The sequence below is a fragment of the Trichomonas vaginalis genome, chromosome II (assembly GCF_026262505.1).
Source record: "Trichomonas vaginalis G3 chromosome II, whole genome shotgun sequence".
NCBI classification, from domain to species: domain Eukaryota; phylum Parabasalia; order Trichomonadida; family Trichomonadidae; genus Trichomonas; species Trichomonas vaginalis.
The window spans coordinates 10,272,011-10,297,574 of record NC_067204.1 but is presented as its reverse complement, the minus strand read 5'-3'; the positions used below and the strand labels follow the sequence as shown (position 1 = coordinate 10,297,574).

Here is a 25,564-nt window from a genome sequence, read left to right as displayed (position 1 = left end):
AGAGCATATCGGAAAGAAACCTCAAATAAATAAAAATACATGGTATTGTTTACTTAAATAACAAAAAATTATTGATTTGGCTGTGAAACGATATTTAATATTTCGAAATAAGGAGAAAGATCGTCTATCGCATCCAGCGGCATGCCTATATTTCTCATTCCTATAACAAATTGTTCTAAAGCAAGGAATTGGACTAAATTCCCGTCATCATCAACTTCTCCTTCATCTCCTTCAAATAAATGGTTGAAAACAGATCTAACTATTTTCTGATAAGATTTTTCTTTGAAATGCATCGCATATTTGGATGCAATTTCAATAACAAAAGTTGAATCTCGATTACAAAAATTTGTAATAAAAATTGCAGCATTTGTTATATCTTTAAGGTTCACCAGTGAGTTTAATGCCATAATGAAATGGCTGTTCAACAAATTTTGCTCGATATATAGAAGAAATGAATTTAATGTCAAACAAACAGAGTCAATGAGCTCCTGCGTAGGTATTTGGAACGGTATTTGAAGATACCTGAGGAATATTACTGTTACATTAGGTAATAATTGCAAAATTCCTCCACAATAATTTGTAACATAAAAAATAAAGGTAATAAAGCTAAAATTGAATCGGAAATAAGAACTAATCTGAGTTATAGGTAAATCTAGAACTGTTTCTGCCAAATTCTTAACAAAAGTAACAAAAGTTGGATCTCCGAAAGAAATCATTGCTCCGATGTTTCCTAATGGTGACTCAATGAGACAGTTCATTGTTTCAATGCATTTGATCATGGTAGAAAACAGTTTGGAGTTAATTTGGTGTTTTTCATCTAATATTTTTGGCGAAATTTTATCAAAAATGGCTGAAATCATGTACATGAAGTAAGAAAATAATTTGAAACGTATTTTGTTCCTTGATGGCCAGTCATTCGATTGAGGAATGTTTTTACAAATTATTTTAATAAATCTCAGCAAAATTCGACATTCTTTAACCAGAAATTCGTCACAATCACTAAACAAAGATGGAATATCCTTAATGTCATTGATAAAAGACGAACAATACTTAATCCAGTCCGATGGAGTTTGAATCGTTGACAAAATTGATCCACGGATTCCGAAATAAATAGACTTTGATAGAAGATCTGTTTTCTGGAGTTTTGGAATCAAATTATTGATTTGGTCCTGAAATTTAGGAAAATTCAAGTAAATTATGCCCAGAATGGTAAAATCTGGCTTCTTTAAGTTGGATAACTTAATACTTGCAATATACTTTTGTAGTAACGCTGGTATTTCATTGAGATTTTTGAAATCTTGTTGAGTTATAAAATTTTCAATGATAAAAATGGATAAATCGACATTAATTCCAATAATTATCGATCCTAATGCTAATTTAATCATCATATTAGCTACTTCAAAGCAATTTATTGATGTTAATTTTGATATCAAAGAAAATTCTGAAAATTTTGGATAATTTTTGAAGAAAAGAGCGTAAATTTGCAAAAGAATTTCAACATTAATTGTTTTGGCCGTTGTATCTTTAAAAGTTTTTAATTGTGGAAATATTGCTTGAGAATAGCACAAAATCAGGTTTATGATGATTCCCAAGTGCTCATATGACTTTATATAGATCTTGTTTTCCATAAAAATGTAAAACATCTTCAAAATAAATGAAGATTTAACAAAATTTGAATCTGAACTGTCAAAAACATTGATTTCTTTGAAACAACCAATCAAATAATTACACGAGTCAACTGTTGATGTCTTCCAGAGAACGCTAATTGTATCAGATAATGTGGATTTGTTATCTTGCAATTCAGATAAAACTGTTTGCCAGATCTGGCCAATAGACTCAATTGTCGACATTTCAAGTTGAACAAGAGCGTTCTGAATGAAATCTAGTGATAAACTGTCATTTTTAATTTGATATGATTTTGATGAAAGGAGAAACATTGATTTTAGCAATGGAATGTAGAAGATTGGATTGATTCTATTCATTTTGTATACGAAATTGATAAGTTCTTTCATTATTTCGTCAAGATTCATCACTTTTATTAAATTTTCAAGGGAAGACATCCAATTTGCGAACGAAGCAATGCTCATATATGATGCAAACAATGTATCGCAATTGAGAAATGTAAGAAAAACTTGAAACATCTGTTGAACAAATTCTTCATCTTCAAAACTAAACAAAGTACGTGAAATAGTGCAACAAAGGTTGAGTATTTCATTTGAAAAGTCAGGAGGACATCGAAGAAAGTCATTATACAGTTCTTGGAAGATTAATCTCTGTTTCAAAATTATTAAAATTTCAGGAGGTATAATAAAAGCATCGAATTCATCTTGTTTGTTTTGAAATAGCAATGTTTTGTTCAATAAAGGAATTCCAAGTACAGAATCTTGATCTAAAATTGAAATAACATCATCCATAAAAGAAATCATGTAATTATTGAGGAAATGGTCGGCCATTTCGAATTTGTAGTCCCTTTTAACAGGATTTCGTAATGATTTCGGTAGATTTTTTGTTTCTTCATTGATTAAACGTAATTCTGGGCAAAATTTAAAAGAATCGGACTGTAAGTAATTTATCAAGTTCATCATTAGTTGAAATTTGAAGTTAAGTATATGTATTTCTGGTAAAATGAAGTTTCCAGTAAGATTATATTGAAACAATATTAAAAATGCAATAAGATCAGCAAAACTTTCTGAAAACTTGCCATTCATTATATCTTTATCCTGAATATTGATGATACTTTGGATTACTGAAGAAATATCAATGTTTGAATAATAAAATTTGACTTGTTTCTTAATTGCGTCGATTAAAAATAGAATAACACGATCTTCACATTGTCGTCCTGTAAGTAGTTGAATAAATAAATCGAAATTATCAAAGTTATAAATTATTTGGTTCTGATACGAGCGTAACATGGACAATTCATCTATTTTTGGAGAAAATAGCTTCGAACACAGATCATCAAGCTCCTGTAAAAGTTCTTCTGCCATGCGACGAAACTAATATCAATTTGTCAAAAATAAAATTAAAAAAGTAAGATTAAATTAAAGAATTATCACATGCTTTAATTGGTATTTAGTTTATTTTTAAAGAATTTTCTTTAAGAAAGCTATAAATAGTTGTAATGATTTACAATTTTTAGCAAATATATGATTAACATAAGGAATATTTCATTTGAATCCAAATATTATTATGTTAGCTGCAATATGGATAATGAGTTCTTCTTATTTTTATACCTTTTAGTCCCGAATCAAATCAATTCATATGATTCACAATGAAAATTCATTTAAAAGTGGAATATATAGTATTCTCAAGTATATTGCATATTGATACTCACAATCAAAATGATGAAATTAGAGCCCAAAACGTCTAAATTCAGATGTTATTTTTGCAAAAGTGAACGTTTAAAAATAAAATGTCGACACTTGAACTTCCTTCCTGGCTTGAAAGTGGAGAAGCAACTCTTATTGGTCAGGAGGAAGAAGTGCAAAATGATCTTCCTGACCTAACTTCAATGCCACCAGATATTGAAGAACAAACAATTGTAAAAGATTTATTGTATTGCTTGATTGGTGCAGAAGGATCATATATCAGACTTGTAGATAATCAAAAATACGAAATTAGATGCAAAATTCATGATTCAATTTCAAGTTTTGTTGAAAAAATAATTCCAATTTGCAATGACTTTTGTATAATACGAAAATATGCAGAAGGACACTTTGCTTTTCATCATGGACGTATTATGCATGCTCTTTGTTCTGCATTAAGAACAGTTACATCCGAATATCAGCAAACAATTGCTAAATTCGAAAATGCACGCAGATTAACTCCATCTTTACTTCTTGGAAATTTACAAAATCCTGCTGAAATGCTTCATGCACTTTCAACATTAATATTAGCACTTACAGATAAGCGTGGCGTACCGATTTTATCTGAAATCCAGAAGAGATTAGCCAGTTTCAGAGGTTCGCCAAAAATTAGACAGCTCTTCACATATCTATTTCAAACAGCTTCAGTTCCTCTTCTCGACTTTATTCAGAAGTGGATATATATGGGAATTGTTGATGATCCTTTCGATGAATTCTTTATTACAGAAGATAGCAATATCACAGCAGATGTTCTTGGCTCAGAATATGAATCTAATTTTTGGAGCTCTAAATATGAGCTTAATACATCAAGACTCCCTCACTTTATTTCTGCTGCAGCTCTTAAATCTATTCTCTCAGCAGGAAAATGCATTTCAGTTCTTACAATTTGTGGTCTTCAAATGCCAAATCCTCCAAAGCTGAATCTTGAAGCGCTTCAAAGAGAGACAATTATCGATTCTGCGTTCTTGTCTGCTTCATTGAGATTAGTCTCTGTTCTTCGAGAAAAATATGATTTATTGAAATACGCAAAAATGTTCAGATCAGTGTTCCTATGCGGCAGAGGTGATTGGGTAGCTAAGTTTAATCATTTGGCAGCCCAGACAATGTCAGTTTCCAGAGATAAAGCTCACATTCCTGCAATTGATGCAAACTTTGCTGCATCTCTTCCATCTGACTACTCCAAATACTTTTCTGCATTCTTAGAACAAGACACTCTTAGTACTCAAGTTCAAACATTCCACTCTGTTTCGCGTGAAAATCCTCAAGGAGTTGCTCCTTCCTCAGCCAAAGTTATTTTTGGTCTTGATTACAGTTGGGATTACTTCGATATTAAGCCAGATGTTAGATGGCCAATTTCTCTTGTGTTTAATCACATTGTTGTCACAAAATATCAATTACTTTTCAGAACATTGTTCACTTGGAAACATCTTGAATCACTTCTAGGCGAATGTTGGCGAATTTCAAGTAGAACAATGGCAGTTCTCCCAGAAGTCGATGGAATGAGACATGCAGTTCATCATTTCTGTTCTTCTTTCTTGGGATATGCTGCTATTGATGTCATTCATCCACTTTGGGCATCACTCTTGGATCAAATGGAGACATCTTCATCAATTGACGCTTTATTCAAAGCTCATGATGAAGCTTTAGATGAAGCCCTCAATGGACTCTTTATTTCTTCAAAGGAAACAATGCACAAACTTATCACAATCGCCCAAAACTCATTCAATTTTGTTTCTCAATATAAGAAATACGCAATTTCTGTTTCAAAAGCAGCTGTAACAGATAATCAGAAGAGATCTCTTATAAGTCCTGTGAAGAATTGCTATGATAAATTCCACTCAAATGTCGCAAGCATTGTTCAAGAACTTGCGGCAAAATCAACAATAACAGGAAACACGCTATTCTCCGATTTTGTCAGACTTGTGAATGTTAACCATGATTATATTGTAGATGATGTTGCTTATTAACTAAATAATGTTTTATATTCCTTTTCATTCAATGATATAGTATTTTTAGACACAAAATTATTTACAAACAATATGCAAGATGATTTTTTCGTTGAAACAATCATCATTTTAATGGGATTTCAACTCAAATATTGAACTTATTGAAGATTTTTTCGAAATTTTATCAGTGATCTTAATGTTTTTACATAGAGCTTATACTCTCATCTAAAGAGTTTATATTTGTCAATTTTTTTATACAAAAAAATTTAAAATCAATGAATCATAGTCCTTCCAGCGGATTAAGTCTTATTTCTATGGAAGGGAATTCTAGATTTCATGCATTAGTTCACTATAAAAAGAGATACAACTCAAGATATAAACCACATCGCGTATTTAGAAATTGGACTCTAGACTATCGACTTCCATGGCTTTGCTTCATTGAGATATCAATGATGATTATATATGTTCTTATTGGATACACAAATCAACTCTCAATTAATGATTTTACAATAGATTTTACTAAAACTGTCGATGAATATTTCCTTTCTGATTATGACTTCGATGACCCTCCAGAAATGTCCAACAGCTGGGTAGGTATTATTTATTTTAAACAAAAACTTCTAGAAGTTACTCAATCAACCGGCCAACGCTTCTTTGATTTCTCGAAGGAATTACCATTAACACATCCCTTCTTTCCAGCAGAAAGCATGCAAGTCACTGTTGTTACAATCGGAGGCCAAGTTATTGACGTAAATTTCAGACAATCGAATATCTCATTGGTAACACCATTTATTAACGCGTTTATGGACTCTTTTTCCCAAATCATCATGTCTATGAAGTACGATCTTCAAGAAAGCGAACTGACGAAAGATAATCGCCTTGAACTTGAAGTCATCGGAGAATTTACAAGGGATACCGATAGTGATATTGTATTTGTAGACTTTTACCATACACGAATTACGAACTCAAAATCAAGTGGAACGTTTCTACATGGATCTGTGATTATATTCCCAGCTGCCGTTTGTGTTTTTGGCGGAATCGCAATCATCCTTAATAGTATCTACACATACGAAGTCTATATGTTCTCAAAAGAAAAGGCAGAAAGAAATTTCCAAAAAACAATGGACATTTTCTGGGAGAAATACGACAAATGGTGTTTCTTTTCATTTATTTGTCATACAATTACCGTTATATCATGTACATTATACATAATTTACGGTCTAGATTACGAAGATCAACTTCCCTTCACGAATACGCTCATGGCGATCTCTTCCATGCTCCACTGCTTCCTTCTCATCAGATACTTGAGACAGAAACCCTCAACGATGATCATTGTCAACGTAATTTTCGCAGGTGGCGTCACATTTCTTCAATTCTTGATCGGATGCCTTGTTATCTTTGCAGGATACTTAGTTCTTGGCTGCTCATTGTTCGGAACTTACTGTATCAACTTTGCTACGTTCACACAAGGAGCTGTTGTTTTAATTGCGATTATTCACGGAGATTCCATTCAAGATCTTTATGACAGTGTTATGGATAGAGCGGATTTGCCATGGTGGGTTCTATTCTTCTACATGAGCATTTGGGCCTTCTTTTCTTTGACAATTATGTTTAATATTTCAATTTCTATCTTCGAAGAGTCTCTTACAAGAGAAATTTTCACCGGATCTAATGAGCATGCACAACAAATAGAAACATTAACAATGAATTTACCAAGATCATATCGAACTGTTTTCTAAAAAATATCAACTTTTGTTTGTTTTTTAAAAATAAATCTGTCTATTTATATATTATTTACTTCATTATATCATGTTTTAAACTAAGTTTTTCAAAATACTAAAAAATATCCTTTTTTAATGAATATCTGATAATCTAATGTCTTATAATATACATTTTAATAATTATTCAATTGGCTAAGTCCCCTTCAAAGAATGATAGCCAAAATATTTTATTGAGTAAATTATTATTATTATTATTCTTTCCTCTCCAATTTACCATGAATATTAAATAAAAAACTTTTTTTAATTGCATAAAGAAAGAATGTTTACAAGAGATAAAAATTAATTGGATTCTTAGTCAACTTCCTCGACACGTGGGCCAGAGCCAGAGGATGGATGAGCAGCGCCTGCACCTGGAGCAGCACCACCAGCGCCACCCATGTTCTGGAACATAGATGGGTCAACACCACCTGGCATTCCGCCGGCGCCACCAGCAGCGGACTGGTAGGCCTTCTGCATGAGTGGCATCAACTGGCCTTCGACTTCCTTCTGCTTTGCTTCGTAGTCAGCTGTGGAAGCGCCCTGGTTGGATTCGATCCAAGCGAGTGTGTCATTGACAATCTTGAGAATGGCATCCTTGTCAGCCTGAGCAATCTTAGAGCCGAGTTCGCCGTTGACAGAGTTACGGACACCGAAGCAGTAACCTTCGAGACCGTTCTTTGCCTCGATCTTCTTCTTGGCTTCTTCATCCTGAGCCTTGTACTTCTCAGCATCAGAAACCATACGGTCGATATCTGCCTGGGAAAGACGGCCCTTGTCGTTCTTGATTGTGATCTTCTTGACATTACCTGTGGACTTATCCTGAGCAGAAACGTTCATGATACCATCAGCGTTGACATCGAATGTGACTTCGATCTGTGGAACACCACGTGGTGCTGGTGGAATGCCTGTGAGATCGAATGTACCGAGAAGGTTGTTGTCGCGTGTTCTTGTACGCTCACCTTCGTAGACCTTGATTGTAACTGCTGGCTGGTTATCAGCGAATGTTGTGAAGATGTTTGACTTCTTGGCTGGAATTGTTGTGTTACGTGGGATCAAAACTGTCATGATTTCGCCAGCTGTCTCAATACCAAGAGAAAGTGGAGCGACATCGAGAAGTAAGATATCCTTGACTGCCTCGGAGTTATCGCCCTTGATGATGGCGGCCTGGACTGCAGCACCGTAAGCGACGGCCTCATCTGGGTCGACACCACGGCATGGCTGCTTGCCGTTGAAGAACTCCTGGAGGAGCTGCTGGACACGTGGAATACGTGAGGAACCACCGACAAGAACGATATCTGTGACATCGGACTTTGACATCTTTGCATCCTTGAGAACCTGGGCAACTGGGCCAAGTGTGGATCTGAAGAGTTCATCGTTCAAGTTCTCGAACATAGCACGAGAAATTGTATCCTGGAAATCGTGGCCCTGGTAGAGAGACTCACAAAGGATGGATGCGTTAGCAGCCGTAGAGATTGTACGCTTAGCACGCTCGCAAGCTGTTCTGAGTGTTCTCAAAGCACGTGGTGATTCGCGGAGATCGCACTTGAACTTCTTCTGGAAACGATCAGCGAAGTAATCGACAAGGCGTGAATCGAAGTCTTCACCACCAAGGTGTGTATCACCAGCTGTAGCACGAACTTCGAACATGCCACCATCGATATCAAGAAGGGAAACATCGAATGTGCCACCACCGAGATCGAAGATGAGAACGTGGCGTTCCTTATCGGACTTCTCGTTGAGACCGAAAGCGATAGCAGCGGCTGTAGGCTCGTTGATGATACGAAGAACGTTGAGGCCAGCGATGACACCAGCATCCTTTGTAGCCTGACGTTGGCCATCGTTGAAATAAGCTGGAACTGTAACGACAGCATCTGTAATCTTTTCTGAAAGCATGTTCTCAGCTGTTTCTTTCATCTTGCCGAGGACCATGGCTGAAATTTCTTCTGGGAAGAATTGCTTTGTTTCGCCCTTGAATTGTACTTCAATCTTTGGACGATCACCTTCGCCACGAACTACTTTGAATGGCCAGTGCTTCATATCCTTCTGGACAACTGGATCTGAGAATTTACGGCCGATCATACGCTTAGCATCGAAAACTGTGTTCTGTGGGTTCATTGCAGCCTGGTTCTTAGCTGCATCACCAACAAGTCTTTCATCATCTGTGAAAGCAACGTATGATGGAGTTGTTCTGTTACCCATATCATTGGCAAGAATATCAACACGATTGTGACGGAATACACCGACACATGAGTATGTTGTACCAAGATCAATACCAATAGCAGACATTATTTAAAAATGAATTAGAATTTCTTTCTCTTAACACTTCTCAAAATTTTGACTATAAAAATGGCCGCCCAAAAATTCTGATGATTTTTGACAAAATCGATTTTTTGATCATAAATGTGTTTCATATCAGAAACCACTTCATATTTTCTGGATTTTTCGATAAATTTTATCGATTATTCATTAAATGGCCGGCTACAGAAGTATTTCAGCCTCAAATTGAATATTGAGTTAGGTTGATAAGATTTTGAAATATGTATTGCATATGTGATTTAATAATAAAAATGAAAATTACGAAATTAACGTTTGAGAGAACTCATAAAAACATTCTGGCATAAAATGGTAATTCACGAGCATACGATTGTTTTTGATTCAAATGGTGTTCGGTATTAAAAGCAAAAATAATCATATACTAGAGAATTACACTATTCCGAATAGTTTTATGGCAAAGACGCATGTCGACTATTTAAGTTACTATTGATAAAATGCTCCCCTCTTTGGGCATTGCTTATCTATAAAGTGATTTATTATATTAAAATAACCAATAACTACCAGAGTATTTAAGTCATAATATGTCATTCGCATGATTAATTAGCAATAAATTTTATATCACATGCAAGTTTTTACAAGCTGTTTAAATGAATTGCTCACTTAAAAGCATTTTATGAACTTTAAAATCTCTGAATATCCTGTCTTTATGCATTGATATTTGCACCATCTGAAAGAAGAAATTCGGCGATTTCTTGACTTTTTAAAAAATTCTGCAGCCTGAATTGTATTCTTCCCTATCATCATCTTTTTTATTGATATTTTCACCATATGAAAGAAAAAGTTCAACTATTTCTTTATTATTATGATTTGTGGCAATTTGAAGAGGAGTTTTTCCATATCTATTTTTTTCATTTATATTTGCACCATATGAAAGAAGAAGTTCGATAATTTCTTTATCATAACGATCTAGGGCAATATGAAGAGCAGTTTCTCCACATATATCTTTTTCATTTATATTAGCACCATGTGAAAGAAGAAGTTCAACTATTTCTTTATCTTTATGATATGTGGCAATATGAAGAGCCATATTTCCGTATTTATCTTTTTCATGTATATTAGCACCATGTGAAAGAAGAAGTTCAGCTATATCTTTATAACCATTACATGCAGCAATATTAAGAGCAGTATCTCCGTCTTTATCTTTTTCATTTAAATTTACACCATGTGAAAGAAGAAGTTCGACTAGTTCTTTATCATGATTTCTTGTGGCAATATGAAGAACAGGATCTACATTAGCACAATGTGAAAAAAATATGCAAAGTGAAGTGATTTTAAACTTCATTGAAGCATCTAGACATCTGTTAAAATCATTAGTTTGGTCGAAATAAACTAAAAATGCTTCAAGGTTATTAAATCTAATACAGTTAACTAAATCAATCTTCAGACTGAATTCATTCATCAAGAATGTAACAAAATCAATGTTGTGTGAAATAATTGCATATGTCATGCAATATTCATATTGATTTGATTTTTGATATTTCAAACATTCACTCATGATCTCCGGATTTCCTCCTAAAAATGAAAAGTATAGACATTTTTGAGTTATTTCTGAGTGGAATTCCGTTCTTAAGAACTTGAAGCAATCAACTGATCCGTAGTAACAACATAATTCAAGTAATGTATAATCTCTAAAATAATCCGGATATAATTTGCATTCAAGTTTTTGATTTTTATTAAATTCTTTTCTTTCTGTGAATAAGATGAAATTTTTTAGGTCGTTATCCATAATTAATTTATAAATTGAATTTGTTGTATGAATATCAGGATTTTCCGAGATTAATATATTCGAAATAAATTCAGTGTCTTCATTATTTTTTTCAAAATCTTTATAATCGCACAATTGAACATCATATTCATTATGAAATAGGAAAGTAAGTATGTCAGGAAGATTATTGACTCTTTCTACATTATATTCATCAGAAATAAGTTTTGCAAGTTTCAAGTATGACTTTGTATAGCGGTTGTTATACGGAATGATATTGAAAATATCTTCTATAATATTTTCTGGATGACGTTGCTTTGAATCAATCAGAACTACTTTGATCTTTTCGAAAATCGAGTTTAATTCGTCTTCATTTTTAGTTTTGAGTTGATACAACGAATTATATAGATCAATGTAGTCTTTGCAGATATTTCTTAATTCGCTGTATTGATCTGGATAAATTTCATCATCAGACATGCAAAAAAAAATTTAAGGGTGTAATAAGGCCAAACTTGCATTATCGTCGTCCCTTCGAATAACTGATATTTCGATTATAATTACTTTAATAAGATATTAATGAGTATAAAATCAAGGGAAAATGGTTTTGTTTAGAGATTGTATAACAAAATTTAAATATTTGCATTCATTTTATATGAGACTTTAGGTATCTCTATCTTGTTATCCTAGGAGCTTAAGAGGAAATTGTCTTTAGAAATATTAACCAGTATTGATTAATAGATGTAGCGAATATATTTTCATTGTTTAAGGCTACACTTACCCCAATCTGACTTTAATTCAAATTTTTGACAACTGGCGTGTAGCGTCATTCAAAATTACCCTTAAACATCTGAATTGAAGCCCATTTCATGAGGACATAAGTGCACCCTTAAAATCAATAAAAAAAGAATTATGTAACACAATATAATAAATTGATTTTTAGTTGTATCTCTAAAATGAAAATAAATATATATAAATTTTTTTCATGATCACTGGAATAATTTCTTAAATCTATTGAGCATTGATCTATTCTTGTTAAAGTCTTTGATTACAGCTTTTTCTATTTCAGGGTTGGATGCCAAAATCTGCTTTGTAACTCTCTTCATATTATTAATTGTTGGATTTCTAAATTCGAATTTCTTCAACTCTTCATTTGGAAGCATCAACACTCTGATCAATGTTGTAGCAATGAATGGCTTCATATCTGCCCATTTCTCAGATGAATCGACCATCTTAACAAGTGCTGTTCCCATTACATCAGCGTTTCCATCTCCTTGTTCACCAGGGAATGCCAAAAGGATATCCTTAAGTAGTTCATCGCCAACTATATCATGAACATCGCTTGTAGAGCACAAAGAAAGGATTGTTGCACTGACAGAACCCTTCAATGATGGTTGTTCTTCTTCATCCAATTTCTCGTACAAATTGACTAATTTCGCACAGAATCTAACAGAATCAATGCAATCTGGTTTGACCATAATCAAATCGGTCAATGTTCCAAGCATGATTTCATCAAGTCCTTCATCGTGAACAGCCCCAATACGATTGAAAAGTGTTTCTCCAAGTAAATAAGCATCATCACCATTGACTTGTTTCATGTCAACTAATGTAGTGATGATATCCAAAATAGAATCAAACATTTGAGAAGGAGCAGAAGAGAACCACTGAACCATTGGTGTAACTAACATTGGTGTGAGTTCTTTGAACTTGGAAATGCATGTCTTAAGGAATTTGAAGATAACTGTGTCCTTGTCAACAAATGAAGAGAAATGTTTGCCTTTGTAAACAGGATGATTTCCTGATGACAAACTCTTGAACAATTCAGTGACTTGTTGTGATTCAACACGGAATTTGTCGAAGCATTCGATCATTGAATGTAATAAGTCATTGAGTTGTTCTTCCTCTTTGATAGTCATGGAAACTGTTGCTTCTGTTTCAAAGAGTTTTCTGATGACAGAAGGGCTCATATTCGCTGCTCCCATTTCACATAATAAAGCACCAGCGGAAATTAAATGGGAATTCTCGGATTGGATGAATCTTGTAGCTACATCAACAAGATTATCATATTCCTTCTTCAAATCACAGCTGAAAACTAATGATCCGTATGAAGCTGCAATGTTTCCACGTGTTTTATCGGAAACATTTGAATTTTGGGATAAAATTTGTTTGAATCTTGGAAGAACTGCAACAATCTTCTTCTGGCATTCTTCATCTTGTGCCATAACAATCATGCACCTTGAAGCAAACTTCCATGTTTTCTCATCATCGCTCTTCATCATTTCAATGCATTTGTCACAAATTATAGAATTTGCTTCTTCAGTAAAAAGATCTTGAACGTAATCAGCGTCAAGAAGAAGGATAGAAAGATACTCTGATTGTATGTATGCGTCTGTCTCTGTCTTGAGATTGTCAAAAGCAAAGTTAAACGCTTGTTCTGAAATCAGTTCTGCGTTTACTTCTGATCTCAAAATATCTCTCAATAATTTGAAGAATTTCGATTTTTCTGCTGCAGGGAAAACAGAATAAACTTTGAAGAGATGGGCGGCGGAGTCAGCAGTGAGTTTGAAGCCATTGTTGATGACTTCTCTGGCTGATTTGACAGCAGATTGACGAACTTTTTCATCAGGTGAAGTCATCAAATTGAAAATTCTGATGATGGCGGTTTGAGGGATTTTATAAGACAAATTCTCTTCGTATTCGATTATGTACTGATAGATAAGTAAAGCAGCACACAATGAAAGACCATTTCCTTGGAAACAAATATCGATAATGGAATTCATCTTCTTGTCCTCATAAACATCAGCTACTTGTGCACAGAGTGGTGCGAATATGGCAATGGCAGCTGTATTTCCTGGTTTCTCGAGTAATCCTGAGAAATATTTTGCCAATGTCTCCAAAACATCCTCGGAAAGGTCTTCAATTGGAGAGTCTTCGATGGAATCAAGGAGTTCGAGTGGAAGAGCTCCTTTCTCCTTGATGTATGTCTCTGTAACGGAAATTAATCTGTTCAAAAGGGCAACAACGGAATTTGAGTTCAAAACAGGGAAGATACTGAGAACAGGAAGGGCTGACTCGGTATCGACGATAGATTGGATGGCCTCAGTTATTGCTTTTGGAACAATTGAATCTGCCTTTGGAGCTTGGACAAGAACTTCAATGGCAGTCTGTACAACGAATTCTTGGCGTTCTGGATCTTCTTTGATGAGCTGGATGAGGTTTGTCATGAAGATATCTAATAATGTTGGCTCAATTTGGAAGGCTTCTTCACTGTTGAGACTGGAAAGTACTGTAAAGTAGTTCTCCTTCAATGAATTGGATACTGTGGAGAAAGAAACAGTAATGAAGTGAACAATCTTTGCGAAATTGGTTGTAAGGAATTCTTCGGATGCAGAAGCTAAGAATCTAATAAGAATCTTTGCAGTAACATCTGATGGTGTTGATTCAAGGACAAAATTGAATAATTCGGTCCATTTCTTGTCTGTGAGATCATAGACAGCAACACAGATGTTGGCAAATCTGTTGAGAGAGTGCTTGTTGATTTGTGTCTTGGCAGAGTTAATAAGAAGTTTCTTGATTTCTTCTTTCTGTTCATTAGTGAAATTGGCCCATGATTGAGCAATATATGTGTCAATGATGTTGTAGAATCCAACATCATATTCAGATGAGGTGTCACCTTTGAGTAATTTGAATAAAGCAATGATATCTGCTGGTTGGAGATTTAATTGTGGTATTTTCGGAGCCTCTCCGACTTTCTTATTAAGAATTTCACCACCAAACTTTGAAATAGATTCAGCAATTTCGTTTATCGGGGAAGACATCGAAAAAGCACAAAATTTGGATTGAATAGTTTACAAAATTTTAGTATTGGTCATGTCAGGAAAAATTTACATGACAAAAAAAATATAATGTAAGATAAATCAATGGTTCAATATTAGATCGAGACATTTTCTTTCTAAAATTAGTTTATCCTTAAAGTATAGGAGCTATAATTCTCAAGGTTTTGGCCCCTAAATGATTGTGCCTAAATTGAGAGCAAAAAGCGGTTATTGGATGTTGGCCGTCCTTTTTCCAAATGGGTATCACACGTATGGGAGACCTTAAGCACACAAAGTCCGGCGCCCGCCAGGTCGCATGGCGTAAGAAACGTAACTTCCTTGCCGGCCGTCCATCTGCTCAGACACGTATCGGCGAGAAGAGAATCCACGCCGTCCGTGTACGTGGTGGCAACCTCAAGATGCGTGCCCTCCGTCTCGAAACAGGCACATTCGCTTGGGCTTCTGAGAACTGCACACGCAAGACACGTATCCTTAACGTTACATACCACCCAGCTGACAACGATCTTGTCCGCACAAACACACTTGCTCGTGGCTCCGTCGTTTCCATCGATGCTGCCCCATTCAAGCAGTGGTACGAACGCCAATTCGGCAAGGCCCTCGGCAAGTCCCAATACGTCAAGCCAGAGAAGGTCACAGACAAGATGACACAGCGCTGGGCTGCTAACAAGGATGGTGGTGTTGTCGCCCCAGAACTTGTCGCTGAATTCGACCAGGGTCGTCTTCTTGCTGTCATCACATCCCGCCCAGGTCAGTGCGGCCGCGCTGATGGCTACATCCTTGAGGGTGAGGAACTCGCTTTCTACTCCGACAAGATTGCTAAGAAGAAATAAATAATTTCTCTAAAGATTTTGCCATAACTACAAGCATTACTTTTACTACTACAGACCTATCACTCGAAATTGGTCTTATGTAATGAAATAATTTACTGTGGCCATTAAAAATAATTCATTATTGCATTATTTATCATGCGCATAAGCCTAAGTAAGGTAAAGTTCTAGTAAAATTCTTGTTTTAATACCTTGAGGGAAAATTTTGTGGTATTTGAATTGTAATTTTTGCACTTGTCAATCATCCAATACTATCATCATTTGGACAAATGATATGACTAATGTTTTCATTATAGAAGCTGTCTTGGAGCAGTGTTTGATAAAAATGAAACATTGCTATTCTCAAAATAACTAACATTTTATTCAGAATCCATTAAATATCCCTCATGTTGAGATTATTCTAAGAATACTAGAAAATAATCTCGTTAATAAACTTAATTCAGGGTCACTCACCAATTGAAATAAGTGATTATAAACGGATCGATGCAACTCTTTGGTGGCGATCCACGACTTGTATATGTAGAGACCATACTTAGCATTAACAAATATTATTCAATATTAGTTATCCTACTATTTTTATGTTTAGTTCCAACACGAACTTCAGATGAAAAATTTATTGCAATGTATGTCCTATTTTCAGTATTAGAAATTATTCGTATGGCATTATTTACACAATACAGATCCGGAAATGTTCAATTCTTTATCATCTTCATTGTTTTAACTCTAATTCCGACAATAGTTATCGATATTTTATGGATGTTCTTCGTAGATTCACGTACGGCGTTCGATTATATAGCAATGAGCGCAATGGCAATAATTCACTTTTGCGCACTAATTGGCGGAATAATTGGCGTTATTAAACTTAACAATTATTCCACTCGCTTCTACAGATTCCGCTATGGAGTCCCTACGGCCGATGCTATTGAAACAAAGCTTGTTTCCGATTAATTTGTTTATTTTTCTATTGATAGTAAAATCTTGTATTTTAATTTAATATTAAATAAGTATGAATTTTTACTGATATCATTTTAAGATGTAGGTTATCTCAGTATGAATCGGAATTATAATATAACATAAAGATATATAGAAAAGTATATATAATATTTAAAAGCATAACAATTGTAACAATTTACTCTAAAAGATCGTGTAAGTTTTCAGCTATAACTTTAGCCTCCCACGAAGCAATTGCTAACTGATCAACTCCAGGTCTTCTACTTGGAGTTTGAGCGTTTGAAATTGTGTCAAGTTCTGATTTAAGTATTTCTTGGACTTTTTGAAGTTCGATATAGTATTTATATGAATTACGGAAAAATTCTTCCTTCTTTTCTGTTGTATTTGCCTGAATTTCTTTCAATTCTTTGATGGCCTGGGCTGCATAATTAAGAACTGCAATAACAAGATCTTCTGCTTCCTCTAGTTTTGCAAGTCTTCCACTCATTTTTTTAAAAAATAATCGTCATTATCGTTGATACCCAATTAATTTTGAGATATCCCCCTAAATAAAATAATGATATGATGATAGTACATTTAGTGATTTCATTCTATTAGTTCGATCAATCTACAAGCTTCCAGTCAAGGGGGTTACAACATATTTTGGCAAAATTGTGTCGATGAAGATTATGAAATTATCCGAAAGCGCAAAATCTGCTGTTGCTTTTATGGGTTATATGAATTTGATGTATTCTATTTTCATAAAGAATAATTATGAAAATAATTTTTTATTTCGAATAAAATTCATTCAAAGAAATCAGAAAAGAAAGAGAGACATCTTTTGAAATTAGGAGTCTAGTTATTTCATTGCTATTATGAAATACTGCACAACAAAGTGCTGCTTAATCGATTCTTATCATTTTCACTGAGTTTTGCATCATATGAAATAAGAAGTTTTGCCGTTTCTATGCTATTATTATCCGCTGTATAATGAAGAGCGGTTTTCCCATCTTCATCTTTTTCATTGATATTTACACCATGTAAAATAAGAAGTTCGGCTATTTAATTATTATCTTTCAATGCTGCAATATGAAGAGCTGTTCTTCCATCGTTATCTTTTTCATGGGCATTTGCGCCATGGGTAACAAGAAGTTCGGCTGTTTCTATGCTATTATTATCCGCTGTATAATGAAGAGCGGTTTTCCCATCATTATCTTTTTCATTAATATTTGCACCATGTAAAATAAGAAGTTCGGCTATTTAATTATTATCTTTCAATGCTGCAATATGAAGAGCTGTTCTTCCATCGTTATCTTTTTCATGGACATTTGCGCCATGGGTAACAAGAAGTTCGGCTGTTTCTATGCTATTATTATCCGCTGTATAATGAAGAGCGGTTTTCCCATCTTCATCTTTTTCATTGATATTTACACCATGTAAAATAAGAAGTTCGGCTATTTAATTATTATCTTTCAATGCTGCAATATGAAGAGCTGTTCTTCCATCGTTATCTTTTTCATGGACATTTGCGCCATGGGTAACAAGAAGTTGAGCTGTTTCTATGCTATTATTATCCGCTGTATAATGATGAGCGGTTTTTCCAACATTATCTTTTTCATTAATATTCGCACCATGTGAAATAAGTAGTTCGGTTATTATTTTATAATTAAAAATTGCTGCTTTATGGAGAGCAGTTTTTCCGGATTTATCTTTTTCATTGATATTTACACCATGTGAAATAAGTAGTTCAACTACTTCTTTACCTTTTCCCAATGTTGCAGAATGGAGAGCAATTGCGCTTTCATTATCTTTTTCATTGATATTTGCACCATGCGAAATAAGAACTTCGGCCGTATCTTTACTATTATTATCTGCTGCCATATGAAGAGCGGTTTTTCCATCTTTATTTTTTTCATTGATATTTGCACCATGCGAAATAAGAACTTCGGCTGCATCTTTACTATTATTATCTGCTGCCATATGAAGAGCGGTTTTTCCATCTTTATTTTTTTCATTGATATTTGCACCATGCGAAATAAGAACTTCGGCTGCATCTTTACTATTATTATCTGCTGCCATATGAAGAGCGGTTTTTCCATCTTTATTTTTTTCATTGATATTTGCACCATGCGAAATAAGAACTTCGGCTGCATCTTTACTATTATTATCTGCTGCCATATGAAGAGCGGTTTTTCCATCTTTATTTTTTTCATTGATATTTGCACCATGCGAAATAAGAACTTCGGCTGCATCTTTACTATTATTATCTGCTGCCATATGAAGAGCGGTTTTTCCATCTTTATTTTTTTCATTGATTTTTGCACCATGTGATATAAGAAGTTCAACTATTTCTTTATTATTAAAAAATGCTGCATTATGAAGAGCGGTTTCTCTGTTCCCGTCTTTTTCATTTACGTTTGCACCGTATGAAACAAGAAGTTCCGCAATTTCTTTACTATTCTTCCATGCAGCATAATGGAGAGCTGTATTTTCATAATCGTCTTTATCATTGACAGTTGCACCATATGAAAGGAGAAGTTGCGCAATATCTATATAATTTCTTTCTGATGCATAATGAAGAGCTGTTTTTCGGAATGCAGTTTTTTCATTGGCATTTGCGCCATGTAAAAGAAGGAGTTCAACTAATTCTTTACTATTATTTTCTGCTGCAATATAAAGAGATGTCCTTCCAATATTATCTTTTTCATTGATATTTATACCATGTGAAATAAGAAGTTCAGCTGTTTCTTTGCTATTATTATGTGCTGCAATATGAAGAGCTGTTTTTCTATCTTTATCTTTTTCATTGATATTTGCACCATGTGAAATAAGAAGTTCCGCTATTTCTTTATTATTAAACTCTGTTGCATAATGAAGAGGGTTCCTTGAATAACTACTTTTTTCATTAACATTTGCACCATATGAAATAAGAAATTCTGCTGTTTCTTTACTATTAAATTCTGCTGCATAATGAAGAGCGGTTATTCCATATATACTTTTATCATTGATATTTATACCATGTGAAATTAGAAGCTCTGCTATTTCTACACTATTATTACGTGCTGCATCATGAAGAGCGGTTTCGTTTAAATAATTTTTTTCATTGATATTTGCCCCATGCGAAATAAAATATTCGCATAAAGATGGAATATTGAATCTCACAGAAACAACAAAGCATTGGTTAATATCATTCGTTTGATCAAAATAAACCAAAAATGATTCAAGATTATGATGCCATCCGCAGTAATTTAAATTGATCTTTAAACTGTATTCATTCATCAAGAATGTAACAAAATCAATGTTGTGTGAAATAATTGCATATGTCATGCAATATTCATATTGATTTGATTTTTGATATTTCAAACATTCACTCATGATCTCCGGATTTCCTCCTAAAAATGAAAAGTATAGACATTTTTGAGTTATTTCTGAGCTGAATTTCGATCTTAATAACTTGAAACAATCAACAGCACCATAATAACAACATAATTCAAGTAATGAAAATCCTTTGTTATATATGAGAAATAAATCGCTTTTAAGTATTTGATCTTTATCAAATCCTTCTACCTCCGTAAAAAAGATGAACCTTTCTAGGTCATTATTCATAATTGATCTGAAAATTGTATTTTCTGTAAGAATGTCCAGATTGTTAAATTTGATTTTTTCGAAATCATCATTTTTGTTTAATTTAATTCCGTATTCTTTATAAAAAAGGTAGTTGGAAATGGTTGAAATTTTGTTGACCTCTCTGATATGATAATCATCATAAACGCGTTTGACGAGTGATAAATATGACTTTGTATAGCGATTATTATACTGAATAATATCTAAAATGTCTCTTATGATAATTGTGGGGAGATGTTTCTTTGAATCAATCAAATCTGTTTTGATCATTTTGTAAATCGAGTTTAATTTTTCTTCACTTTTCGTTGTTAACTTATACAGCGCATTATATGAATCGATGTAGTATTTATACTTACTTCGCAATTCACTGTATTTGATTGGAAGGTTGTCTTGATCAGACATGAAAAATTTTAAAAGTCATATAATTGCATTTTACAAAAGACCTCGCTTGAGTCAAAATCTCCTTCAACTCAAAAATTTAGTTTGGTAAATTTTCAAATTTATTGTTTTTGATTCTTTAATTCTAAATGTCATAAATTTCAATTTAGAACAATATAAATCTCATTTTCAGTCATATTCCTAATTGTACTCCATTTTATGTTCAATATTAAAGCAGAGAAGCAGATATAATGATGTTGCACTCGAAGATTCTTTCAAATACTATTTGAAAAAGAAAAATGATTTCAAATGTAAGACAGTGCTTCGTTTGTTTCAAAGATAATACTTAATTTTTTCCAAAGTTCTGAAGCAAGGATAACAAACTGAATGATCCATTCGTACAATAGGGGAAAATCTAACTACATAGTGTTCATTTAGAGATTACTATTGAGAATTCAAATCAAGGGTTTGGACAGTTCCTGAAGATGTAGAAACGGAGAATATGTAAACAAATACAATAGATATCTCATTGGAAAAGCAGCCTTCCAAGTTTCACAAACGGTGAATAGTTCACTGGTGAACGTTTATTAAAATTTTAATAATGACGGAAGGATTAAGCCAGGTTACATCACAGAGCCAGGCAATTGATCCCGAACGTTTTCAAGAACTTCTTCGCCCTATAAGAGAACTTTCTGCCGTTTGGAATATTCAACTTGGTGATGTTTTGGATACATATCTCGAAAATATTTCTCATATTGATCTCTCGCAAGAATTTAATCCAGATATATTAAACTTTTCTCAAGCAGGTCTTCTTATCCAAGGTACAACACACATTTATGCTAAAAAAGTCAAACATTTATACGATTTAGTTACAAATTCCGTTACATTACCAGAAACCGAGGAAGGTGAAAAGCAAAATAAGAAGAGAACTCGTAAAACAATTGATTGGGTTATTGATGATAAATTGGCACCAATTGAAGATCCAGATACTTGTGATACAACAGTTTTAGACACAGAAGATCCAAGGTTGGAAATCACCACTATGCCAAAGATTCCATTCTGCCTCTTACACTCTCTTGATGCAAAGACTCAAACTGGAGAAAATAATTATAGAATTTATAATGTTCCAAACCAAGAAAATGGTGTTATTATCCTTGATGGATCTCAAAAATTTACCGATTTTACACCACAAGAACCTCATGTTGAATTCATGGCACCGGATTTAGAAGATGATCCAACGAATAAGCCGCCAGAACCACCAGCAGAAGACTCCCTTCCCCAACCTGATGACGTTGATATCGGAGCTCCACCTATGCCCGATGACGATGATCTTCCTCCTCCACCAGATGAATCAGTTCCTGCAGGGGAAACAACAGAATCAGCAGGCCAAGTATCAGCAGACGTTGAAACAGCAGCCGCAGAGAAAGAGCAGCCAAAGAAGAGAGAGAAGAAAAAGAAAGAGAGACAAGAATACAAACTTCTTGATCCTGATGCAACAAATCTTTCGTTCACTTCTCATCCATTTAAGCCACTTTCAAAGGTCCATATCCCTACATCATTCGATGATATCCCACAGCAGCCAACTTCGTTCACAAGACCATTTAATCTTGATATCTTTGATGAACTCTTCGAAAAAGTCAAAAATTACCGCGAAAAGTTGGAGCACGAACAAGATATGCGTGCTTTAGAAGCCATTCCTGTTGAAAATGGCCGCGCTCATATTGAACAAGATCTTGAAATTTACACAGAAGCTCCACCACCGGCCATGGAGGACAGCGAAGAAGAGCTTCCTGTTCCACCAATGCTTCTTGAGGAAACACATGATCCTATTTCCAATTATTCAGAAATTTGCAGAACGGCCGTTCTTCAAATGATCGAAGACGGCAAGAAACAAACAATTGCAAGTGAATCTGTTAAGAAACTCAGCGAATGGGAGAAGAAGATCTCTCCAGTTCTTGAAAATGAATCCAAAAGAAGAAAATTCGATATTACAGAAACAAGAAAGTGGATTGTTACAATGGTTGATGCCAAAGGTGGTGAAGCCACACTTTCAAACTTAACATCTGGACTTTTAACTCATGAAGTCTCCAGAGTATTTTATTCATCATTAATGCTTGCAAATACTAATGATATTAATATTGAAAAGACTGATAACAACACTGGTGATTTCTTAATTAAGTTGCTCAGACCTAAAGACGAAATTCTTAAATCACTTGCAGATGATGAAAGAGATTAGAGTTAAAGAATAAAATTATTTCGTTTATTGTGTTAATTAACCTACAAACTAATATGTTAATTCGTACAAGTAAAAAAAAAATGATATATTTTAGTATAAACAATATCATTTAATGCTTTTGCTGTGTAGCTTGGATCTTTTGGTTTGCAACTTGAACAACCATTTGATATTGTTGTTGCTTTTCCTTGAATGAATTTCTAAGATTTTCTTGTTGTGCATTTAATCTCTTCAATCTACGGTTGAAGAATGCTTCTGCCTTTTCTACACTTGTTTCAGCAAAGTAGCCAGTACCAAGTTCGATAATTGGTCTCTTTTGTGATGAAACTGTTCCTGTAACATAAAGACTTTCAGTAATTGGGACAAGCATTGTCTTTCCTGTCTCAACGGCTGTAAACTGCTTTAATTCGTTCTTTGCTTGCTGTGTCTTAAGTACTGTTTCATTTGTAAGTGTAATTGTAGCTTGTAATTGTGTAAGTTCTTCCTCAAATTGCTTCTTGAGGTTCATAATCTGCTGAATATTAAGAGATGTAACAGGGACGCCTTGATCTGCTGGTGCTGACATTGAAAATTTTTAAATTTAAAATCCGGACAAAAAGTGAACACATCATTGAGTGGCAGGATGCTTTTCGGAGACTTTCTTAATTAGATTTTCGGATTTTTTGCATAAATATAGGTTTTACATGTGATACTGCATGTGATATAAGAATTGTGTAGATATATAAGCAATTTGCGAATAAAAAAAATATAAATCATTGCCGCGATCTCAAAGCAATAACTCAGGATAAATATATAGCATCAGGATTTCATATAATCAGATCATTTTATGTGTTTAAAAGAAAAAATAATTTTTGAATCTTATAAATTCAATTAATGATCAAAAAATGATAAGCTCTAGCTTGCAATTTATGGTGAAATATTAACATTTTAACAAATATAAAAAAAATAACAGACAATATAATATTTTTCAAATAATTGTATTAATTAAAGGTAAAATTCGGTGTATTTTTTCTTGGAGTAGTCGTTATTTGTGAATTAATTCGAAATAGACATTAAAATGGATATTATTGATTTTCTTGACTTTCTTTGAATCTTTTAATTGCGTTCAGTCTTTGGCTATGCCTTTGATTAACTTGTGGCATTGGCTGTTGCATTGGCATGCCGTATTGATTTTGAGGCATCTGCACCTGATTCATTTGCATTCCATATCCCATTTGACACATAGGCATCTGATTTGGTTGCATTCCGTATGGCATTTGATTCATTTGAGGCATTGTTTGCATTTGTATTTGGTTATATTGTCCCATACCAGAATTTAGAGGCATTTCTGGTGGTAAAGGAACTTTGTCAACTCCTTGATTCAGTCGGGCTGCAATAAAGTCTGAAACTGATAATATTAGTTCTTCTGTAATTACTGGACTTCTTTTGAGACGGTACATGTAATTACTTGTAATAAATGCTGTCATCCAATCTAGAAGTTTAAGAGAATCTGCTGAAAAAGATGCATCTGGGACTATTTCTTTTAAAATTTCTTGAAAAACTTGACCCGGAAAACATCCATTCTGAGGACCTTGTGCATTAGGTGGTGGAGGAGGTGGTTGCATCCTATTATATTGTTTTGACCCCCGAGGATCCATTTATGAAAAAAAATATTATTTGTAAAAAAATGACACCAATGTTTCATTTTCATATGCCTCTTTATCACTTTGCTCTGGTCTTAGTGATAAATCATCGACTATGGAATTGATGTAATTTGTTTCTATACTCATGACTCTAGAATCTCCATTGTCTAATTTTGACCAAAATTAAAATCTACTCCCAAAATTATTTAAAATTATCTCGACATCATGAATTTCAGTATAAACTAGAGAAGATTCCTATTATCGTATGGTCCTTAGGCTTATGCTATCAAGAGTTAGCTTGATTGGGTCAGAATTATCGACTCCAAAATGGCTCGACAAAAATCCTCCTAATCTAGTTATATTATAGATATATATGAGCCATTACAAATATCTTACTTTCTCAAAATATATTGCAATTCTCAAAAAAAAAAAACATAAAAACTACGGTTGTTTTCATCACGCTAACCAATAACTTCATTAGCAAATTAGAAACTCAACCACAATTTAGCATGAATTAAAACTTATGATATCCATATTCTCGCATTACTGAACTGGATCCAATTTTCGTGCAACTTACTTCTTAACTTCTAATTTATTGTCTTTTGATCTATATTACAAGTAGTTAATTTTTGTAAATGTTTACTTTATTTTATAATTATAAAATGTTTTTAATTTAACTATATGTTATAGATACCTAATCTTAATTATGATGAATTATTCGAAATTATCATAAAATTCTAAGGTTTAATTGTAATATTCAAAATTTAATGCAATTTGGATATATTTTTTCAATAATTTATAAACCATGCATATTTTTATACGTTTTCATTCTCCAAATTTTTTCATAAATTAGTTTTTTGAAGATAAACAGTAAAATTTTGATTCTGATTTTAAATTTTTTGAATTTTTTTTTGGAATCTTAAAACAAAGATTTCTCAAATATTTATGGAGTAAATATAATCCACCTATGAAGTAATCTCAAGGAAATATAAAAAATGTGAAATTGTATA

The 25,564-nt window shown here is 33.6% G+C and overlaps 13 protein-coding genes across 13 annotated transcripts, besides 1 other annotated feature; 5 read left to right on the top strand and 8 right to left on the bottom strand.

Moving 5' to 3' along the window:
- Nucleotides 1–38: 38 nt before the first annotated feature.
- TVAGG3_0519220 (uncharacterized protein) lies at nt 39–3,006 on the bottom strand (the record flags this gene model as incomplete). Its single annotated transcript, XM_001325644.1, has 1 exon — nt 69–2,987. One exon carries the CDS (start codon nt 2,985–2,987, stop codon nt 69–71), a length of 2,919 nt encoding a protein of 972 aa, XP_001325679.1.
- Nucleotides 3,007–3,412: 406 nt separating this feature from the next.
- On the top strand, nt 3,413–5,348 carry TVAGG3_0519210 (microtubule nucleation by interphase microtubule organizing center; the record flags this gene model as incomplete). Its single annotated transcript, XM_001325645.1, has 1 exon — nt 3,413–5,332. The coding sequence occupies one exon, from the start codon at nt 3,413–3,415 to the stop codon at nt 5,330–5,332; it is 1,920 nt and encodes a 639-aa protein (XP_001325680.1).
- A 229-nt stretch (nt 5,349–5,577) lies between these two features.
- On the top strand, nt 5,578–7,142 carry TVAGG3_0519200 (mucolipin family; the record flags this gene model as incomplete). Its single annotated transcript, XM_001325646.2, has 1 exon — nt 5,626–7,050. The coding sequence occupies one exon, from the start codon at nt 5,626–5,628 to the stop codon at nt 7,048–7,050; it is 1,425 nt and encodes a 474-aa protein (XP_001325681.1).
- Nucleotides 7,143–7,336: 194 nt separating this feature from the next.
- On the bottom strand, nt 7,337–9,357 carry TVAGG3_0519190 (cytoplasmic heat shock protein 70; the record flags this gene model as incomplete). The annotated part of the gene is made up of 1 exon (XM_001325647.2): nt 7,384–9,357. The coding sequence occupies one exon, from the start codon at nt 9,355–9,357 to the stop codon at nt 7,384–7,386; it is 1,974 nt and encodes a 657-aa protein (XP_001325682.1).
- Nucleotides 9,358–10,105: 748 nt separating this feature from the next.
- On the bottom strand, nt 10,106–11,584 carry TVAGG3_0519180 (protein ubiquitination; the record flags this gene model as incomplete). The annotated part of the gene is made up of 1 exon (XM_001325648.1): nt 10,106–11,584. The coding sequence occupies one exon, from the start codon at nt 11,582–11,584 to the stop codon at nt 10,106–10,108; it is 1,479 nt and encodes a 492-aa protein (XP_001325683.1).
- A 285-nt stretch (nt 11,585–11,869) lies between these two features.
- Nucleotides 11,870–11,996: a mobile genetic element.
- A 50-nt stretch (nt 11,997–12,046) lies between these two features.
- TVAGG3_0519160 (armadillo (ARM) repeat-containing protein family) lies at nt 12,047–14,934 on the bottom strand (the record flags this gene model as incomplete). The annotated part of the gene is made up of 1 exon (XM_001325649.1): nt 12,094–14,922. One exon carries the CDS (start codon nt 14,920–14,922, stop codon nt 12,094–12,096), a length of 2,829 nt encoding a protein of 942 aa, XP_001325684.1.
- Nucleotides 14,935–15,058: 124 nt separating this feature from the next.
- Nucleotides 15,059–16,093, top strand: TVAGG3_0519150 (Chain I 40s Ribosomal Protein S8; the record flags this gene model as incomplete). Its single annotated transcript, XM_001325650.2, has 1 exon — nt 15,177–15,770. One exon carries the CDS (start codon nt 15,177–15,179, stop codon nt 15,768–15,770), a length of 594 nt encoding a protein of 197 aa, XP_001325685.1.
- A 152-nt stretch (nt 16,094–16,245) lies between these two features.
- Nucleotides 16,246–16,727, top strand: TVAGG3_0519140 (uncharacterized protein; the record flags this gene model as incomplete). Its single annotated transcript, XM_001325651.2, has 1 exon — nt 16,389–16,715. The coding sequence occupies one exon, from the start codon at nt 16,389–16,391 to the stop codon at nt 16,713–16,715; it is 327 nt and encodes a 108-aa protein (XP_001325686.2).
- A 169-nt stretch (nt 16,728–16,896) lies between these two features.
- TVAGG3_0519130 (uncharacterized protein) lies at nt 16,897–17,205 on the bottom strand (the record flags this gene model as incomplete). Its single annotated transcript, XM_001325652.1, has 1 exon — nt 16,897–17,205. One exon carries the CDS (start codon nt 17,203–17,205, stop codon nt 16,897–16,899), a length of 309 nt encoding a protein of 102 aa, XP_001325687.1.
- A 294-nt stretch (nt 17,206–17,499) lies between these two features.
- TVAGG3_0519120 (Ankyrin repeat family) lies at nt 17,500–20,723 on the bottom strand (the record flags this gene model as incomplete). Its single annotated transcript, XM_001325653.1, has 1 exon — nt 18,156–20,723. The coding sequence occupies one exon, from the start codon at nt 20,721–20,723 to the stop codon at nt 18,156–18,158; it is 2,568 nt and encodes an 855-aa protein (XP_001325688.1).
- Nucleotides 20,724–21,300: 577 nt separating this feature from the next.
- Nucleotides 21,301–22,935, top strand: TVAGG3_0519110 (condensin-2 complex subunit H2 family; the record flags this gene model as incomplete). The annotated part of the gene is made up of 1 exon (XM_001325654.1): nt 21,301–22,935. The coding sequence occupies one exon, from the start codon at nt 21,301–21,303 to the stop codon at nt 22,933–22,935; it is 1,635 nt and encodes a 544-aa protein (XP_001325689.1).
- Nucleotides 22,936–22,956: 21 nt separating this feature from the next.
- On the bottom strand, nt 22,957–23,517 carry TVAGG3_0519100 (prefoldin subunit family; the record flags this gene model as incomplete). Its single annotated transcript, XM_001325655.1, has 1 exon — nt 23,045–23,497. The coding sequence occupies one exon, from the start codon at nt 23,495–23,497 to the stop codon at nt 23,045–23,047; it is 453 nt and encodes a 150-aa protein (XP_001325690.1).
- Nucleotides 23,518–23,825: 308 nt separating this feature from the next.
- Nucleotides 23,826–24,579, bottom strand: TVAGG3_0519090 (uncharacterized protein; the record flags this gene model as incomplete). The annotated part of the gene is made up of 1 exon (XM_001325656.2): nt 23,997–24,569. The coding sequence occupies one exon, from the start codon at nt 24,567–24,569 to the stop codon at nt 23,997–23,999; it is 573 nt and encodes a 190-aa protein (XP_001325691.1).
- Nucleotides 24,580–25,564: the final 985 nt, after the last annotated feature.